The sequence below is a fragment of the Plectropomus leopardus genome, chromosome 9 (assembly GCF_008729295.1).
Source record: "Plectropomus leopardus isolate mb chromosome 9, YSFRI_Pleo_2.0, whole genome shotgun sequence".
NCBI lineage: Eukaryota > Metazoa > Chordata > Actinopteri > Perciformes > Serranidae > Plectropomus > Plectropomus leopardus.
The window spans coordinates 12,615,259-12,636,900 of record NC_056471.1 but is presented as its reverse complement, the minus strand read 5'-3'; the positions used below and the strand labels follow the sequence as shown (position 1 = coordinate 12,636,900).

General features: G+C 42.0%; 1 protein-coding gene across 2 annotated transcripts in view; it reads left to right on the top strand.

The window, feature by feature from the left end:
- Window positions 1–16,730, top strand: part of unc5a (unc-5 netrin receptor A) — a 162,015-nt gene extending 145,285 nt beyond the window's left edge. The window contains exons 12-15 of one of the 2 annotated variants that reach the window (XM_042493167.1): window positions 8,283–8,432; window positions 10,229–10,393; window positions 10,528–10,706; window positions 12,809–16,730. In XM_042493167.1, coding sequence (XP_042349101.1) covers window positions 8,283–8,432; window positions 10,229–10,393; window positions 10,528–10,706; window positions 12,809–12,974 — 660 coding nt within the window. In that variant the 3' untranslated portion in view covers window positions 12,975–16,730. The remainder of the gene's footprint in view (window positions 1–8,282; window positions 8,433–10,228; window positions 10,394–10,527; window positions 10,707–12,808) is intronic. The other variant, XM_042493168.1, reaches the window with a different exon arrangement.
- The last annotated feature ends 4,912 nt before the right edge of the window (window positions 16,731–21,642 follow it).

The window sequence follows — 21,642 nt, the reverse complement described above, 5'->3', positions numbered from 1 at the left end:
ACTCCAGCACTTGTGCTGCCATACTCTGCAGCTCCCTTGACGCCCTTGAGTGCATTAGCTCCCTGTCTCTCACACAACCTGGTCCTGTGGTAAGCCACGGCGTCTCCAGGGTTTTGTAGTTTTTAGTGAGTGATTTAGAATGTGGCCCACACTGTTTAGTAATCTCGACTTCACACTGCTCTTGATGCTATTATGGAGGGAACAGTTCATTTAGCAAGTACATTAACCACTTTGAGTGGAGATTAAACTTCCCTGGAGAGGTTCAGCCTAATCACTAATCACTATCTTTAAAATGCACCATTTATGATTACACTTTCACTATGGCTACCATTAGACTTAACTGTAGCGTGCAGTGGTGGTGGAGTAGCAGTAGGTGGTACAGTGGAGTGGCACAGCAGCCTTCTGTATGTTTGAGTTGATGTACAGTACACCTTCAGCACATGTGAATTTTATGACAGCGTTTGCAGCCTGCTAAGGCACTGCGCCCCGTTTTTCAGACGAGAAGTCGACTTTCCATGCATTAAACAGGCTGTACTTTTGTGCGGAGATGAAAAAAAAAACAGAACAGAAAAGGCATTTCTCTGCCTTTTCTGTTGGCTGTGGCAGGAAGAACTGTAGAAACCAAAAGGGATACTGAGGTTTTCTCTCCACTCCCCTTACTGGCTGTCAGTCTTTTCTGACAAGCCTCCATCAGCAAGAATGACATGTGCACACACCCACAGACACACACGCGCACATTCAGGCTACACTTAAGCACGCTGCACCATGCAATCTCTTATCTCCCAATTACAGCAGATTAGAACCAATGTTATTGTCTTTGATCCTAAGTGTGCGGGGGCTCTGGGGAAACAGTGACATTTCCGTGTGATGCTTGCCATATGTTAGCAGGGCTCTGCCGGGACCAATTAAGTTAATATTTAATGTGTGTCCCACTCTTGATGGGCCCAGCCAAGGCTGGCGCAGCAGCAGAGGAGACATGATCAGCGTCTGGTAGCGCCCTCACTGTGCACTCAGTTGTTCCCAGCTAGACCTGTGGGAGAGCTTCACTGATGTTCTGCCATCCCACAACTGATTGAAACACCTGCAGTGAACCAAGCCTCCAACTCAGTACAGAGATAGACCTAACATCGTCATCTAATTAAACTGGAAGGGTGCCGACCAAGGTGTCTTTTCAGGATCGATGCAGCTAGTTCTTTTTACATTCAGCTGCAAATCTGTCAGCTTTTGGTGTGGAGGATAAAATGCTCCGTATGTTTACCGCTGAGCATAATCCATGTTTGAATAGTGGAACAATAACAAAATATCCCGGTGTTTATTGATAACCAAATGTTCTCCCTTCACACCCCCATGTCTGTGTTTTGTGAGGCCAGTGTTGTTGTAAAGTAAAAAAAAAACAACATGTCAAATGATTTATAAACCACCCACTTTCTGTCGGATTTATTTTTTACAGAGGTTGAAGCTCATGTCAGTTTTTCTCTATTGAGTGCTAGACTTTTTAAAGGACCACCAGAAATACTAATCCAGTAGAGATTTTGTAATGAATATCTAGATTTTGTTTTGCCATGTAACCATGGCTCTATGGGTGGCAATGTTGATCCAGACAGAAAACGACTCAACAACGACTGGAATTGTGCCATGATATTTATATCCCCCAGAGGATGAATCTTACCATCTTTTGTGATCCCCTTAATCTCGCATAGCCAGACCTATCTCATGCTGTGTGGGTTGTTGTATTTCTTTAAGTCAGTCACAATTGTAATTGCAAAATAGTGTCAGTTGGGAACTTGTTTTGATGGAACAGTAGCATGTGTGGACGCAAGCCCTGGCATTAAAATGCCTAAATTCCTTAAAAAGAAAACGCCACACACAACATTAGAACATGCTTGAGTGGGAGGGTTGCTAGCTTGGAAGTTATTTTTTCACGCACAGCATCTGGCTATGCGAGACTAGCTTCATGTAGTGATGGTTCCCTCTTTGCAAAGGTTTTCTCTTTATATTTTATGGGTTTTCAGAAAGTTGTTTGAAAAACACGAAAGTCTCTCAAGCTTGTGTTACCCACAAACCTTGAGAGATTTTCCTGTTTGTTCCATAATATCATATAATATGTGTTATTAAATACTCCCTTGTGAATTTTGCAGCCATTATTTGCCAAAAAAAGATAACTAATAAGTGCCTAAATGAGACATAGATGCCCCTTTTCCACCAAATTAGGTCTGATCTGTTCAGGAATTTTGGAGCTTTGGTGCTATCTAGAGAACCAGCCATAGTTGCCTTCCTCATCCTCTCTTTCAAACCTGTAGAATATGACACGGTTGGTGTTGTCATGGTTCGCACTTCAGGTCAGGGAAAACCTGCTACGTTTTGTTTTCAGCTTGGAACCAACTTTTCAGCTTTTGGACCTAAGTAAGTTAGTTAGTTAACTTTTTGTTTGTTCCTAAGCTTTATTCTGCAATAAACCCAAATCAAATAGAAAAAACAATGCCATTGACTTTTTCTCGAGAGAATCAGGGCATCATTTCCGGGTTGTCTTACAAGTAAACGTCATCCCTACACCACTCTATGCCGAAAAATCAAATGACTATCCCATCAGCCTCAGCTTCACTTCACTTCACTTGTGTTTAGTGCTGAGTAGCTAATGTTTGTATACTAACATGCCAAACTAAGATGATTACCTGTTCATCATACCTGTTTAACATCAGCATATTAGCGTTGTCAAGGAACATATTAGCATGCTGATGTTAGCATTTAGCTCAAAGCAGTGCTGTGCCTGAGTGAAGTCTCACTGAGCTGCTAGCATGGCTGTAGACTCTTTAATCATCATTGCAGTGAATTTAACTGACACTTAACAGCCATAAAACTTCCCACATGGTGAGAAAATGTTTGAGTTAACTCCCTTTGTACTCCTAGTATTGTATTTCAGACTACAGGATTTACACTTTCATCAATATTCATGTAATGAGGCCAATACATTTAGCTTTTTGTCTCCTGATTGTTAAAATGTATGTTCTGGTGTTAAATGGCTGTTTAATTGATGTCCAACTGGTTAAACAGTGGCTCCTGGAAGTCTTTTATACAGCGTTTGACCTCAAGCTATTATTCTTATTTGCGTATAAAAGGGCTCATAAACAGTTTATGTGCTCCCTCCACTATGACGCTTTCTTCCTGAGCTTCCTGAGCAGTGAGCTACATTTGAGCGGGAACGTTATTTGCCTTTATGTATCAGAGGAGAGAAAATCAGCATTTACAGAGTGTAATGTAAACCGTGTTTCTGATTTTTCCATCAGAATAGTTACTGGCAAGGAATTCTGGGGGGGAAAAAAACAAGAGCATAGCCCAGTAATTGCTGGCATTAAGTTAAACAAGACAGTCAGCTTTATCACTGAGCCCAGCAGAGAAATTGTTTCCATATTATATTTCTGTATTCCTGGGTGCTGTTTTTTTTTCCTCCCCGCGTCCTGCTCTGTGATTTATCAGACAGAATGTGCATCTTTTCCCTAGCAAACACAGTCCCCATTTATAACTGAGCAGACAAGTCCCTTCTATTTGTAGTTATTAATCAGAGTTGACTGTAGCGGGCACGGCCACTGGAGCTCAGACTGATAGACTCTCAGTCAGAGAGGAAAAGCCTGTCACATCCTGCTGACAAATACACAGATTTATGGAGCCCACATAGCCAGGCTACTCTCTATAAACAAATGCATTTGCCTGAAAAGAGCAGCTCTGAAAATGGATCTTCTGCTATGAATGCACACTTTTAAACACATGAGGACACAGCGTTGTCGAGAGTGGAGGGGTGAGGATGAGTTTATGAGGACATTAAAGCTTGTGTGTCTCTCTATGTTTCGGTTGACATGTAGCTTGACTAATTAACTGATCAAATGTGACTTATAATCCCCATCAGAGCTGGTTAAGTGAATCGGTTTATTACGAACCAATCCGGAACAATAGAAGTCCACATGTAGTATCTTGACCTTGCTGTGAGGGGATGGTAGCATATTTTAATCTGCAGTTTTCAACCAGTCCAGTTCTTTTTATATGTGTGCAAATATAGGCCGCTGCTAATACTTTGATTTGTTTAGACTGTGTTTCTTTCCCTGCATCCGACGGCTGGCTGTTTTTGTTGCAAGAGAGAGTTTAGTGCAGCCGCTAACCTCTTTCTGTCAGCACCAGCCCGAAGAGATTAGCTGTATGAGTGTCTCTTGTTTCCCAGTGGAGCCCAGCCCCAGTCCATCACAGTCCCAGCTCTGGTCCAAGCTGAGAGGATGAGGGGATGGGTGAGGAGTGGGGTGGAAGATGAGTGAGGGTAGGAAAGGGGGTTGAAGTCATAGAAAAACTGTGGCCATGATTGCAGTAATCCTGTTATCTCTCCTGCTAAAGCTGGCCACTCTAGTGACCTGGAGACACAAATGTTAAGCTGCCTCTGTCTCTCTTCTCTTCTTGCTCCTACTCCTTTCACTCCTCCCTGCTCGATCTCACTCTCTAGCCAGCCTCATTGAATGTCAGGGGGTGGTCTTGGCTCTGCCTGACTCTAAATTCACAGTCTTCACACACACCACAGGCTATCTCGAATTCCGTCAGAACAAAAGGGGTTTTTCTCCTGCAGTACTTGAACTTCTCGCCCATCTCATGCATCTTAATGTTTTCACAGTTGTACAGGGTCAGGGTGTCTTCAGGAGAAACCGTTCCTCTTATCTTCGCTGAACGGGGAACACAATTTAGCTCCCAGTTGATTAATATGTGATTTGATAAACGTATTCAAAACCTTGCATAGTTTTCCCCCAGAAAGGGTAAATAATATGGTCAAATTTAGCTTCTCATCTATTAGCTCACTCACACTGTCATTTGTTAACAGGATAATGGGGCGTAAAGAGGGCCATTATTCTCTCAGTCCAGAACATATGCTGAAACCCTGCACAAAACACCCCAATACACACGCTCACAAACACACTCAGGCACACATAAACAATATACAAACAACACAGTGGAAAGTGGGTACATGGCCATTTTTTAAACATCCAGTGTGTAGGATTTAGGGGATATATTAGGAGAAATGGAATATAATGTCATTTACTTTAGTGTATGTAGTGTCACCTGAAATAAAAATGTTTCATACCTTAGAATGAGCCGTATATAGCTACAAAGAAAGTAGGTCCTTGTCTAGAGAAATCAACATGTTGCACCTCTATGTTTTTATAGTAAACCAGAATAGACAAACCAAGCACTGGCTCTGTTTAGGGCTTTTTGCGTCCGCTACTACAGTTGGCAGCCCCTTCACAATGGCAGTATAGAAATAAACACTGATATATATATGTTTTGAAATTGAAACAGCTTTATTTAATGTTTCCACTGGTTTAAATCACTGGGTCCATTTGTTTTGGAAAGTAAAAGACGTCTGCGGATAATTCGGTCCCTGTGTTTAGATCTTAAGTTATCAGAGCAAACATATTTCATCCCACCTTGTTAAACACCATTGCTTTGTCAGTGAACCCTTACGTGTAAATGTGACATGCTCAGTAACCACTTGTGTCTGTTGTTGACGCTCCAGGGTGGCGTGTCACTTTATGCTCGTTATTGTGTCTTTTCAAAATACACTAATAACATTGGTAACACACTTTGAGCGACAAAAACATATCCGTATGGTTAGTAAAAAAAAAAAAAAAATTTTTTTTGCATCCAGCTACCCCCTTCTGCCTGTCCGATAGGGACTTTCTAGCTCTTAACATAATGGTAGTTGTCGGCAGTGTTGTAAACTGCTGGCGCTCTGTGCGTATCATACTGCCACGAAAATGCTTCTTTGCGTTGGTGTCTGAAGCTGAAGTCACTAAAAATGCAGCGGTATGAGTTGGGAGCAAGAACGGACTGAGTAAGAACCAATAGTGGGTGCTGGACTAGCAGCCCTTATCGGACATGCCAAACAATGTTGGAAAAACACACATTTTTAATGTGAAACTGCTTTATTCTGTGTTTTTACCAATTTAATCATTGGTATTTTGTTATTTTGGAGAGGAAGGGACTTCTGCCGATCATTCAGCTCCCATTAAAAAATTCCAGAACAATGAACACAAAAGGAATTACAACAATAAGAAATTTCAGCTGGTTGCAATCTGCAATCTCCACTGCAAGATGCTAAGAAATCCCTCTCCTAAATCTCACGCACTGTTCCTTTAAAGGAGTACGGGTATCTTCAGTGTTGCATATTTTCCCTCACTGAGCTCAGTGTCCCTGTCAGGCAGCAGGAGTGCCATGCCCTAGACCCTGTTTGATTGTAATCCTGCCGTGTCAGCCTTGAAGCTGACAAACTGCTAGACAGGCGAGTTAGTATTCATTCTAGTAGCTATACGTTGATAATTAGATAATTGGCATGCTGCACGCTTTTCTCTTGCTAGCAGGCCTAAAGATCTGCTGCTCTAGGTCAAAGAGCCGATCAAAGTCCACCCGCCCCAATTTGCAATGCTAATCGCCCCCAACAAATAATTGTGCTTAAGAACTGTGTTAAATGAACCTCTCTGGAAGCCCTCAAAATGTGCCTTTTGTCTGCGTAAGAGACATAATAACAGAGGGCTTTTAATTCTGCGGAGAATGCACTGCCCCCTGTTATTAACTCATTAGACCTCGACGCTTTGATTCAGAGCCATTGTCTGACCTTCCCTCTCTGAGTAAGTGGGCTGGGTAACATCACAAGGCTCCAGTGTGGCAGCACAGTGAGAGCAGTATGCCAGCTAGCTACATACAGTCAGATCATTGCACATCTTTAATGTGCTGTGGCATTTTGGTTGAAAGAAATAAACCAGTGTAAATGCAAGAAGCGAGATGGATAATCACAGGGGGCATAATATTCGTGTTAACAAGAAGATAAGCACTATGCAAACATGGAAATTAGCGATGCACTGAGCAAACATGGAAATGCAATTCTCGGGCCGAGTTGAAAAAGTGCTCATTGAGTGAAGGAGAGAGCACATCAAATAACAAAAGCAGGTAGAGATTCCAAATGGATAATTAACAGCTTCCTTTCCATTATAATTGGAATCAGTCGAACCCATTCCTGGGAAAGAGGGCAGAAAATTGAATCTGTGTTGTTCAGATAGAAATTACTGCCATTCTCCACCTTGATTAGATGTCTTTGCTGAAATCGTACCATGGGCAACCATGCTGGCATGCAGCGCTCAACATATGGCCACTTTCTATACACACATCTCCCTCTTGGAGCCTTTGTCTTTGAGAAATGTCTCCTAGACTCCAAGGCGCATTCTGGCTGCCTGTTTTCCCTCTGCTGCCATCTTGTTCCCCTCCTCAGACAGATTAAAAGAGCATATCTTATTTCTGAGGTCTTTTCACACCACTAATTTCAGAGGTCTGTTTGTTGTTGTTGTTGATGTAATATGCTCTTCTGTTCTGAGGTAGCACATGTGAACGCAGTCCAAAGTGCCGGATTCTTAAAGACTTGTTCAGCACAAAGCATCCAGCTCAAAACGAATTGATAGATCAGAGGAAAATGCAGCGGATATTATCATCCCATTCCAGATGGTCATTTGGATGGCAACAAATGGTCCACTGAGCAAGTCCCACAGAGATTAAAATATTAAGCATGCATTTACAAATCTCTCCTGGCACAAAAACAAAAATGAAATTAAGGAGATTCACCAAGCGAGAACAATGAGCAGTTGACTAATGGCTCGTTCACTTACTTCATCACAGCCCAGGTAGCTAGTAGGCCGGGATGGCTGCAGTATTTGCATGCTAATGCAGTTGCTGGAAACTGGGCGCGTGCACGCACACGCACGCACACACACACACACACACACACACACACACACACACACACACACACAGGCAGGGGATCAACCTTGTGGTGACATTAAAGCACTGTGGAGACGAGTCGGTCCAGCCCGCTGCGGCCGCATGCAGGGACACTATCTTCCTGTCCTAAGATGTGCTGTACCCCGCCTCATGCTCGTGCTGTGGTTGTGCTGCGGTGTGTGTGTGTGTGTGTGTGTGTGTGTGTGTGAGAGAGAGAGAGAGAGCAAGCCTTTGTGTGTACGTTCCCACCATTACCTTGAGTTGCATTTCCTTGTATTTCTCCCTGTGTGTATATGTAGACAAACTCCAGCTCCAAACTGTACAACTTTGTGTGAGTGATGCACCATAAAAAGTGTAAACAGGAAACCTACACAGTTATGGATTGTTTTGCACATTTTCACTTACCTCTGTGACTGTGGTTGTAAATGTGTTTCCTCTGAGCCCTGACGCCTCTCCTCTCCCCACCTTTCTCCCTCTTTCATCAGGAGGTGATGCAGATGGAGCGGCAGCTCGGGGGTCGGCTGATTGACGAGCCTCACGTCCTGCTTTTCAAAGACAGCTACCACAACCTGCGCCTGTCCATCCATGACATGCCCCAGGCGCACTGGAGGAGCAAGCTGCTAGCCGGCTACCAGGTGTGTTGCAGCGGCCCTGGAGGGCTGCAGGGGCAGGGAGTCACTCCAGATCAGAGCGGGAGCACGGAGATGTAATAGAAGTGCCTCGCTGAATCTGTCAAATTTCTGTATCAGCAGTCACAGGGCTCTCTAATGCGTTTGTTTGTATGCTCAATTTAAAATCCATGTTGTGTTGAGTTATTCTAAATTAGCCTTCCAGAGAAATTAAAGAAGAGCGGACTACGTGTCGGCAAAAGCAATGTTACCGAGTAATCAAAAGTTCCCTCAGAAACAACTTTTTATTGTTAATGAGGGTCTCTCTGGAAAGTTGTTTTAATTTTAGTTGGTTCAGAGTTTTAATTAAGTATGTTCTGGTTTGGCTTCAGCAGATCACTTTAAAGATTCACACAGAGGAGTGTTTTTGAGTCTGTTACTGCAGGACTCCTCCGTCCAATAACCTTTCCATTCTTGGCACTGAGTGCAACTTTAAGTCATTTGTTGGAGTCGAGGGAACCTTCTGGGTGTGTGTACGCGCAACACCGTGCACAGAGTGTGTACCATTTTGTCGGCCTGTGCTTCTGCGTTGAGGTGTGTATGTGTGCATAATGGAGCTGGGTTGTGTGCACTAACCCAGAGCAGCCGGCTGATTGATTATCCTGGCTGTCGCTCTCTCAAAGGGAGCTCAGATGAAATATAGAGCAGTATGTAAATATCTGAAACTGCCTGAATCTTGGAACCTCTACAGCTCTCCCCACACCTGCGTGGTGGCCCACTGCACTGCAGCCCCTGCGATGACATGAGACATGAGAGCTGTTCAAAAAACTAGAAAATGCTCTGGCTGTAACTCTGTAAGCACTGAGCACCAGGTCCCCATAGAGAACACACGGGCTGTGCCAAGCAAGCAGCGGCGGCAACAATGCACCCAGAACAGAGGCTTATTCCTCTGGACTGTGCCTGTTCATTTGGAAGTGTTATTCCCCTCTCAGCAGTGCGGTCAAGAAAGGCCTTTAGTTTCCCTGGGGCCCCAGTGAAGACTTTTGTGCGTTTCACCCGGCTCCCTCCGTCACCCGTCTGCCTGGGTAACAGTGCCCCCATTTGGTTAGCAGCGTGATCTACAGCCCCACTTCACTCGCACACTGAGTTCTTGTCAGCTGTTGAACCCGGGGTGAAGTGAGAATTTGGTGTGCCCTGGTTTTTTTTCTTTTCAGGGTTACCGCTTTGCTTCTCTTGGGATATGCAAATGAGCCATGAATATGGAGCAACAGAGAGAAAGATGTAGAAATTGTCAGCATTGAATAAATTCTAGCAAACACTCCCTGCAAGACAGAAGCTATTGCTGTTCAGCGGCACTACTCAATGCTATTATGCATGCTTATACAACTCTATGTCACATGATGTGTTTTAGATTCCGAGTAGAGCTGTGATGTTTCATTTGGACACCATCAGCATCGTTTGTAGCCCTGCCCAGAAATGCACACAGAGCTCCTACAAAGCGAGGCTGAAAAATAAATAGTTTCTCATGCCAGAGATAAACATGTTGTGCTATCTCTTAAAATACTAAGTTTATTTGCTCCTAATCCGCTCAGACAGATATGAATGTCGGCCCATTAATTCCCTTTAACTTACCTGACTGTTGTCAGTCTGCTGCCTCACACATCTTTAGCCATTTTCACTTAACGATGACAGCTGATGTCAGTGTAATTAATGATGATCTCGGAGTATTCCAGGCAGGTAGTCTTGTTTCAGACATGCAGTTCTAACTGTGCCGCTGCGTTGCCGTTTGTGTGTGCTGCATGTTCTTTTTTTTTTTTTTGCAGGAGATCCCATTCTATCACATCTGGAACGGTTCCCAACGGTACCTGCACTGCACGTTCACTCTGGAGCGGCTCAGCCTAAGCACCTGCGAGCTCACCTGCCAGCTGTGCGTGTGGCAGGTGGAGGGGGAGGGACAGAGCTTTAGCCTCGACTTTAACATTGCCAAGGTAACATTCAGCATAACTACTCGCTTCGAAGCAGCAGCCGCCATTATTCAGCGTTTTCATCAGCCATAAAGGGATTGCTCCTATACTGTGCTTGTTTTCTGAAGGCTGTGCTTTATGGCTGTCATTCCTCTCAGGACACCCGAGCTGTGGACTCTGAGTTTCTCTTAATGGACAGTAACGCCACAGCTCTGGCAGGGCCCAGCGCCTTTCAGATCCCGTACCTCATCAGGCAGAAGATCTGCAGCAGCCTGGATGCCCCCTGTCCCAACGGAGCCGACTGGAGAATGCTAGCACAAAGACTTAAACTTGAGAGGTAAACTGCACAATACCCTAATGCCGTATCTGATCACTGATCAGCGGAGCGCACAGGAACAGGCAGCTTACACAAAGGCTCTCAAGAAATGCAGCAGAGCCTTATTTATTCAAAACCCCTTGAGAATAGAGGTTGCACAGCAGTATGCGCACAATACTCAACACAGAGCATGTTAATATATAAACATGTAATCACACTGATTGTGAAGGATCATGCTAATGTAAAGGTTAACATGTGACTTTTAAAAAAGGTGCATAACAGCAGTTGAATGTTTTCTTGAAAGTTCAGGTAAACAAAGTTCTGCCTAAGCAAACTAATCCTCATTTGACACAGCTAACATTAAAGGATTAATGCGGACTTGATGGATACAGCTATCACTTCTGTGAGAAAACACGGCACCCTTTTTTTTACTCAGGAACAGGTAAGCAGCTTAAAGTCTGCAGCTAAACTTGTACCTGCTACATTCTGCTTAACAGTTGTAATTGGAAAGGTAGCAAGCTCGCTGCCCATCAGCGGCAAAAAAAAAAACACGACAGAATAGGTTTGGATCTGTGCCGACCTCAATTCCTTCTCCCAGTTACTGTACTTTATCACCAGAGCACCTGTAACAGAAAGGAGCCAAGCATTGATCCCTTATCCTCTACCAATTTAATTTCTAGCTGGTAATGAAATCAAATAGGTACACTTAATTTGTCCAATCAACTTTATTTAGCCCAATTAATCACAAATTGAATTGATGCACTACAGGTTTAATTAGCAATGTTTTGCTCAACATAATCAATTCTCATTTAAGCCTCAGGAAGGAACAACAGCTCCATTGTTTGATCTGTCCTTAACAACATGTTTTCCCAAAAAAAGGTAGCAGCAGCTCCTTGGCGTTCCGTCATGCTGTATTTCTGTGTTTGTTTCAGTGTGTATAAAGCGTCGAGACCGAGCGGAACGGGACCAATCAATAAAACTTAAAATGCCAAGAACCTTTTATTTGATCTTTCTCTCCTAAGACTGAGCAAACGGCTGTGTCTGAGCCATACAAGATAAGCTCGTGTTTCACACAGCGAGGTGAATAAGCGGGGCTGACACATCGGACGCTAAGCTCTGTCTTTTTTATCTGAATAATGACACAGAGGTTCGTTTCCCAGACATTTTTTTTTTTTTGACCAACACTCTTCTTTGTTGTGTTCTCTCGACGCAGAGGGAAGGCTGTGTGCACTATAAAAATCCAATTGACTTAAAATAGCAGAGTGTTCTCAGTGCTTGTGTGCACTGCCAAAGCAGCAACATGTTTATAACCATCACAGAATGCTTCACTAGGCAGACAGAAGATACGAGGAAGTAATGGACTCTGACCTTTCTCAAGGTGAAAAGGGTGTTTTGGGCTTCTTGTCTCACCTCCCTCCCACCCTGAAAACACTCACTCAACACAGTCTCCCTTTGTGCCAAGAGTTTACACTGTTCTGTTTTTTTTTTAATGTCATGTGTGCTCTACATAACAGTTAAGGCCCCAGACATTTGGAGAACAGAAAAAGGCCATTAAATCAAACAAGCATCTTTGGGTACCGCGGGGATCAGGTCCCACTCAACATCAAATATACAGCTGGCTGGGGCCACTGCTTTGTTGTCATTGATTGGGTTTGATCGTAAAGGTTCTGCTCCTAAAATGGAAAAGGTCACTTCCGACTTAACTGTGAAAAGTCTATATAGGATTTACTATATGGGATTTAGGGCCAATTTCAACATCAAATAAAGAGGAATGAGGCTTATGCTGTTAAGCTTCAAATGAAAATTGCCTCAGATGCTGTATTTGATGGCAGTTTCAGCAGCTAGACAGTGTTCTTATACCTTTTATCATTTTTTTACTTAGTGCTCCAACACAGCATATCGGGATGTGGCAATATAACACACAATAAAACTTGACATTGACGGAGTTACAAGAGGCGGTAGAGCTATAAAATACCAACTGAAAAGGTTTTCCTAAGACTCTGTTATTGTAGAGAAAATGAGAGACTGTCCGTTTTGATGTGTGCACATCGCTTGATTTAATAGAAAAGAAAAATGTCTCATTGTTCCCTCACTGTTATTTTTGTCTCCCTCTCTCTCTGCAGACACATGAGTTTCTTTGCATCCAAAGCGAGCCCAACCTCTGTGATCCTGGACCTGTGGGAGGCACAACATTTCCACAGCGGTAACATCAACCAGCTGGCCACGGTCATGGCTGACATTGGCAAACAAGAAGCCATGATATTCCTGGTCTCTGATGGCGAGTGCTAACCCAGAAACGGGGGAAGAGACTGGTGCGGAGGAAAAAAGAAGTACAGAACACAACAACAAAAACACACAAAAACAACAATTACAGCAGCAGGAGTCGAACAGCAGATCTGTCCCCACGTCCCTCTTCTTCACTTTAGAAGTTAGAAAAGGGTTTCTGTAGGATCGGGTCCCTAAATCCCATGGAACACAGTAAAAATCCTTAAACGTAAGACCAAATGAGAGTTGGGGTGTGTGGGGAAATGTATTAATGAACTCGGTAAAGAAAATACCCTTTATTTTCCATCAAGTTTAATTAGCCCACACCCCACTTTAAAGATAGCATTAAATTAACTTCATGCCTTTTATATAAACAGGCCATCTGTGGCTAATGAGCAATATGCAAACGTAATGCTATTACTGATGGCCAATATTGCAAATTAAATCATTTTTGAGCTTGGATTCAGAACTAGATATTGAATAAAAGAGACAAAAGGTGCCAGCCATTTCAGGTTCACGATAACAGGCGACATATGCAATTGGCAGATTCGTTACATGACATCATCTTTCATCAAGGTCATCAGGGTCTGTGAACGTCTCCTCCCGAGCCCAGTGATACCCTATAGGTGCACGTCTCATATGTGTCGTTATCTGTTTCCTAAAACACAGACAGACAGCTTGTAGCACATCCTGGACTTGCAGGTTTTTAAAATAGATTGTATGTCAGAGGCCCAAAAACCGATCTCATCTTGTTTGTGTTTTAGCTCAGCTGGTATCACTACTGTGAATGTAACATCTTGACATCTTGATTCAGCGAGACGCTTCGCAGCTTCCCTGCTTCCCTGCTTCTAAATCAATATATGTGGGGTTTGGGTTCTTTGAACTTTTTTTGAAGGAGGAGTGAGTAATATCTTCACTAAAGTCATATTTCAGAAGCCATTTCTATTCAAAGCCTGTGATTTTGATCCGTGCAGTTTATTTCACGTCTGGTATTACCCCCAATCATTCATTGTGCCGTTTTTCTGTTTCAAATTCCACCGCTAATGAAGGAGCCATAGGGCCGAAAGGCGTTTCAGCTGCATATATGTGAACACTGAATGTCGTCAAAACTCATTTCTGAAATGACATTTTCCCCCTGATTACATTAATTCTGTAGCAGAGCATAAAAGCATGGCCAAAAGGGATATTATCCCCTATGAATAATGCAGAACACTCTCCCCACTGAAAAAATAAATAAATCTGACAACAAATTCTTCAAAATCTTCACCAGATAACTGGCAATGAAAGGCTAGTTGTGCAGCTTTGTTTTTATAATTCATAAAGCAATGTTGGTGGGAATTCTATATGTGCCGTGTGGCAAACAGTATTTCCACATCAAAGAAACGCCTGTCTCTCAGAGAAAGTTAAGAGCTGCTTATTCATAATGTCACGTCTCTGCTCACAAAAGATGCTTTGAAAGGATTTTTTAGTTGTTGTTATTTCCAGCCAGGATGGCAAAAATGATCCAGCAGAAACAGACCATAAAATGCAACTACGCATTTGCTTGTTATATTTTGCTACTTTGCATTAATTTATACAGTTATTATAGATTTTTAAATCAATGGATTTGTCTGGTCTGGCAACATAAGTACACAGAGTATCTTTAAAGTCCACTGTTTCAGTAATTATGCTTTGGAAAAAGGTGTTAGCAATCCCAGATTAGCCATAGTTCTCTCTCCGTCTGCCTCAGGGTTGCATGTGAAGTTGTCTGTTAAAGTTCTAAAGAGAGCCCTTTTCATTAAATCCCTTCAAACAGCTAGCACAGCCCATCCTACCAGCTCCCGTGGCTTCAACCTTTAACACTAACTGGAGCCTCTTTTATGATTGTCAGATATTTGGAATGTATATTTACGTTTCCTTGTTGTAGGGAAAAAATGTCTCCTTTTTTAAGAAGTTGTTTTCGTGCGGCATCTCGGCACCCGTTAGCTCTTTTTCATCCTCTTAAACACGCCTCCTCTTGACCAACAAGTTTTTACAAGCCCCTGTACAATTTGATGCAGAGATGCCATAAAATAAAACTTTACCCTTTTTTATTAACTTAAAAAAAAACTGGGATCAAGCCCCCTTTCGGACAAAAAATGGCGATATCACCTTAATCAAATCTTTTCATGTTGAAATGGATCATTGTCACATCTAATATGTAAATACTTTTTCTATACCAGCCGTGTGCTGTCACTTTGCATACTGTATATCAGCAGAATTGGTAACCAAAGTTTTATGAATATCAGTTGAGGCCACTACATCCTCATATTGTATCCATGGAATATTGTTTTAGCATCATTTTTACTTGCAGCTAGTATAGAATAAGTGTCTCTTCTAAACTTCGGACTTAAAAAGTCCTAATCATTTCTTTATCTCATTTCTTCGCTTTTGTCTTTGAGGCAAGTTGATGCTGTTTGTTCAAGCGGTAATATGTGTCAGTTCATCACTTTGTAAAGAAATGTAAATTATATTTTAATATAAAGCCAAAAAAAGACACTTACTGGCGCAGCATTTGTCAAGTCTAAACCGTGACGTGTTTGCCTATATACTGTTCTTTGGCGATCTAGCAGTGAAGACTTTTTGCAGTGTTAAGGGTTTAGAGACTGTTTTACAGGAAGTTTCTATACATATTTTGTTTGTCCTTACTCTGCATATGTCTACCTGATTATTTCTATAACTGTAAGCATTTAAATACAAGGTGGAAATAGTCACTAATGCTTAGTGAATCATTGCACTGGGACTGTGTGGAGGCTAATTGGAGAAGGGGGACATCAGTTCTTGGACACTGACAAGCCAGTGTTGACACAGCACGTTTAGATGAGCCATGGCAGTTGTACAGTCAGACTGTGTGTGTGAAATTTTATCACCCCCGTCATTGTCTTGATGTGTTGTCTAAGCACATTTCAGTAATGTAATTCACCAGCCGCCAGGATGCTCAGCATCTATCTTCACATCTAACTTGTCCAACAAATCTAACAAATCTGCAATTACTGCGTGTGTGATGAATACAGTTCCCTTCATGACAAAGTCTGGGCCTGATAGTTGTGTAAGACTCTTGTCGGTATCACACACACACACACACACACACACACACACACACACACACACGCTTCATTCAAGGGTTTATAGGTTTATCCCTGAGTTATGGGGGAAAATTGTTACATCTCACAACCGTACTCTTAAGTGTCACGCATTACTATTCAGTGTCAAGGATGTGTGCATGCGTGTGTGTGTTTGTGTGTGTTTGTGTGCGTGTGTGTGTGTGCGTGTGCGTGTGTGTGTGTGTGTGTGTGTGTGTGTGTGTGTGTGAGAGACAGAGAGAGTAAGACGGGGTGTGTGCGTACCTCCCTGTCACTCTGACTGAATGGTTTTCTTTTGAACCAAGAACAATAGACTTCTGTACTTGTGAATGGTTTTTCTATTTAGTTCCTTGATTCAATGTTCCTTGCCTTTCTGCAAGTCAAAAATGCTGTATTTATTACATGCCACAGCGCTTATGCAATTGTATAATCCTTTTGGGTTTTTTTGTGGGTTTTTTGTTTTTGTTTAGTTTTTTTCAACCTTTTGTGTTCCTTATCGTCAATGTAAATTGTTGTCAAAACTTTTGTGGCAATGGAAAAACTTCTGCTAAAGGAGATTTTCCGTACTTTTTGGACAATGATATGGATTTGTGGGTAGAATTTTGGAAATTCGTTTCTAAGTGCTTTCAAGTATTTACTTGGCCTTATGTATATATATCTATCTATGACATTTCAGAAAGGTATGTATAGTAATTCAACCTGAAATTGTTGTAAATAAATTATATATTGTTAAATCAAGGACTGGATTTTTCACTTGAGACATTAGCTGATTTGCTTACTAATTTAATCCTAAAGGACCATTTATGTGCCACTCAATGTTAATAGGCCACTGGTTTGTTTTCTCATCACTCTGACCAGATTTTTCAAAATGTCAAAGTATTCAGAGTCAAAGTTTAAAAATTAGTATTTTGCTCATTATGTTTAACATTTGGATCGAAACAAAATAAAAAAACAACTTCATTCAGATAAACCCTTAGCAACGATGTTATTGCTGGTGCCCCGGTCACAAAAACTGGATCATTTGCGGTAAATTACTTTTTTTTCTGTAGCACTTATTGTACCCACAAAAAACAGACTAAAAGAATAAAATAAAATAGACCAAAAACATAAGTCCTTTGTGCTCTTGTTGGGGAGCAGGTGTTGGTGAGAGCAAAGACAGCCAAAACATCAGTCAGTAGAAACTCTTACAGATGGGTTCACCACAAAACAACACCTCCGCCCAGTATTTTGCCCCAGCGCTTGGCATTACTAGATTATTTTATTTGAAATGTCCAACAGCTATAAAAACAACACTTACAGGCCCATTCTGAAGCAATATAAATACAAACTCAATCATGACTTGAAAGTACTCTAAGGAATGATTACTATATCATAGTAACATGAGGCACGAAATCAGTTATGAAATTTTCATTACATTAAAATGTCCAATAAAAGATGATTAATTCAAAAGACTTAACTCCTTACTTTGGGAGCAATACATTTTAAAACAAGAATAGCAACTCCTTTCTGTCACCCTCATTTAACTATTAAAACTGGATCGATTGAGGATTATTGTCCGACTCAGAATTACAGTTATTAACTACTTTACTTCTCACTTTGGCTCCGGCAAATCAGAGCTCATGCTGCAGTTAGTGCGTCTGTGGAGAGGTGCAGGGGTCCAGTCAAGCAGAAATGGGACACCCCCTTTATGCTTGACTGGACCCCCATTACGTTAATAGGCACTGCAGTGACAATCAGTGAGTGGGCCAGGGTCCTAAATTGGGCCACCACTTCTCCACACTTAGTTCAGCAGTAGTGGCAGATCATTACAGCAATATGTGAGATTATTAAAGGCTAAATGACTCCTTCAACTTGAAAGATACTGACTTGATCTTACTTCAGACTGAACAAGGATGAGATCAGTAGAGTCGTGAGAATTCTTCTCTAACTGCTACAATTAAATCTAGATGAACTGCAGCTGCACTTTTTAATGTCTGATCTAAAAAAAAAATGATTTCAAAGTCAAAAAGTTAGTGATGACATGAAACAATTCCTTGACTACTTCCAGTTATACAACACAGCATTTGGTATTACAGGCAATAACATGTGAACTGACCTATTAGCACAGGAAAGTAACAGAATGAGAGACTAACATTAAAGGGACAGTCCACCCCAAATCAAAATATCTTTCCTCTTACCTGAAGTGCTGTTTATCAGTCTACATTGTTTTAGTGTGACTTGCAGATTGTTGGAAATATCGGCTATAGAGACGTATGAAATGTACTTTCATTACATTGGAGAGAGGGCCCCCAGCTTGTGGTGCTCAAAGCACCAAAAATATTACGGATGCACCAATGAGTTGGCTGGACATCAGTATTTGCCGATATTCACCTTGTTGACTGCCATCTGCCTGTCAGCAGTTAAGATGATTCACTGTTTTTCTGTTGTGTCTCATCAATTTTGCACAGGCTACAAAGCAGGGCTCAAACCTAGCAGCCACAAACTTCAATCAATGGGTTAGGGTTAGGTACATTACAATACAGTGACTGTTTGGCAAATGGGCTCTGTGATCTCACTGTTGTGTGATGACATGGCTAGTAGCAGCGAACGTCCCGGCATCCTGGAGATAATTGAAAAAAGAGATTTTGGTGGCGGCGGTGGCCGTGAAGCCCGTCGGTGAATGAAATCATTCTGATTGACTGTTCAGCTCAGTGCAAGAGAAGAGAAACGGAAGAGACAAATGTAAACAAACAGCTAAGCTAAAGGGAGAGCAGTCGGGACAAACTTGCTACATGATGTGATTGTTTTTTTTTAAACCAATTGAGCTCTTAACTGCAACGTTTCCTGATGGATTGTGTTGTTGTTCACTGGCGCACAGTAAATAGGCTTTGTTCTGCTAACTAGCTTATTGTGGTCTTTCGGTTTCCCGTTTTCAATGACTATTACAGAAGACCGCCGTCTGCTGGAATAGAGGCGTATCCCCTGGGTGAAGAACATAGATGCTGGCTGGCTGTCGGTTTGGTGTGTTCCTGTGCAACTTTTTGGCCGAGACACGGCGGTGTGAGGGCAATGCAGAAGGGGGCTTTCGTCACCATTTGATCTCTGATGTCTGGCCAGGCATCTCTATGGCCAACATCTTGATCTCTCGTCAACTCACACTAAAACAATTTACACTAATAGCAAAACAGGTGAGGAAAAATATTTACTAAATATGTAGATTTTGGGGTGAACTGTGCCTTTAGGCCACAAATACATAAACAAAATCTGTTGGATAGAAAAAGGAAGACTGAGTGTAACTAGGTGTGTGGTTGGCAAAGAGAGGAGATGTAAAGTGTGTACAAGTGTGCCGGAGGGCGGAGTGGGGTAAAGAGGAGGGAGAGAGAGAAGTGTTACTTCCTCTGAAGTTGAAGCTCGCTCTCTCACACTGGAGCAAAGGCATGGCCTTTGCACAGGGGCTTATCCTTCTTCGAGTAGAACGTCTTCCCCTCCAGGTTGATTTGGCAGAGCTTTAAAGATGAAAGGAGACAGACAGACAGAGAGAGACAGATTGAGAAACCAGGGCAGACTAGATATCAGACCCCAACATTGCCAATGTAGGTTTACACTGTCTTCTACTGGCCACAGCAGCCACACAGTATTTACCTGACTGCGTTTACTTTCAGCATTCTTCACAGAATGACATAGACATTGAGAGAAGTGACAGACTGCAGGTGACGGGGCAAAAGAGAAAGACGAACGGGAAAGCTTGATGTCCAGAGATGGAGACTGATTTTTTTTTTTTCTTCAGGTGGCATTGTGCTTGGACAGCTAGAAGAGATGGGGCAAAGAGAGCCCCACAGGGAGCCGTATCAATCAAAATGACTTACAGCACAGACGAAGCACGTATCGTGCCAGCTGTAGCCCAAGGCCTCCAGAAAGCGATCCCCTGCATCAATCTTAAAGTCACAGCCATGGCATTTGGTGCCAAACATCTTCTCATAGTCTGGAAGAGAGAAAAGGTGAAAGAAGAAAAGGGTGGTGAGTGGTAGAGATATGCGAGATAACCATCAGAATAAAATAATATAACCAATTCAAAAGAGCTTTTATGATCCTCCAGATCAGGTCAAGCATCCTCAACGGCCTCCACAATCACCATATATAAACATCACTTCACCTTCATAGGATGCTGTGGAGGGTGTGAAATAGGTTTCCACTTCTCTTTCATCTTTTTTAAAAAACTGGAGGCTTTCACTCTTGAAGAGAAGTAAAATCCCACTACACACGCACACACACACACACACACACATTTGAGGACTTTACTGATGGCGATAAAGATGGATGAAGCTGTTCTGAAGCCAAAAGTTGGCTCTTCTCCTCATTGGGCATTTGATACTTTGCCGTTTGTGTAACTTTGTCCACCCACTGTACATTAGTGCCTTTCCAGAGTGTAAGGGAGGGATTAGGATGAGGGGAAATTGCTCCAGATACTTAACTGGATTTGCTAGTCTCTTTCATCACAAGGACTCTGGGGAAAGTGTCAGGTTATAATGCTGCTACTCAAGAGTGAACGGGTGAGAGCTGCTGCACAATCCCTGAAAGATGCTGAGGCAGCAGAATGTTTATCAGAGCTAAAGGCATTATTCAGAGTATGAGTACTCAGGTTCTGGCTTCCCCTCTGATAAAACCGCAAGCAACATCCTGGTGGTGAGCAAGAGGCACGACGCCCCACTAAATCATTTACAGCATAATAGAAGACCACACACCATTCATAAAATTCAGTGGATAAATGTACGAAGTAAACTGGAGCTAAATAGATTACAGCAGATAAAAACATCACACATTATGATTGACTGTGGCACACATCTAGAGATTCATGATGTAGGCCCACGCAAAACCCTGCAGCAATGATAAAACAATGCTGTTTTATAAATGTCTTCATGAAATTAGAATAACCACCATGTGGTTGTAAGCGTCTTCACACCAGTGACACCAATTACAAATTACAATTTTCATTCATGTGCCAGAAGGAAGAGCTGGGTCCAATCCTGATTAAGGGTTAGACAATTTAAAGTCCAACAACCAATACAAGGATAACTGGCCCTGGAAAAAAGGTCCTAGTGTAGACAGTGTAGGTGGCGCAGTGGATCAAAGTCAAATATGTTGTTCAAAAAAGCATAACAAGGTCATAATGAAGTAAGTTGTCGAAAATAACAAACAAGTCATAGTACAGTATGTGTCCAAAATAGCATAAAAAGGTCATACTTATGTTGTCAAAATATCATGAAAAAGTGATAATTAAATACTAATGACATCATAATATAGCATGTCCAAAAAACGAAATATGAAGCATGGCTAGAAAAGTGAAAGTATGACATGCCCAAAAAACAGCTGAAAACTACCCAAAAGCATGCCAAAACAGGTCATATCATTGACTGTTACAATAATGATAAAAAACAACATATTATTGCATGTTGAAAAAACAAACAAAGAGGCAATACCATAGTATGACTAAAAATATCAAAATATGACATGTCCCAAAAACAGATGAAATAAGCATGAGAAAGTTGAAAAAGACACTATATGGAATACTATAGTTTGGCAAAAATGTCAAAATATGACATGTCCCAAAAACA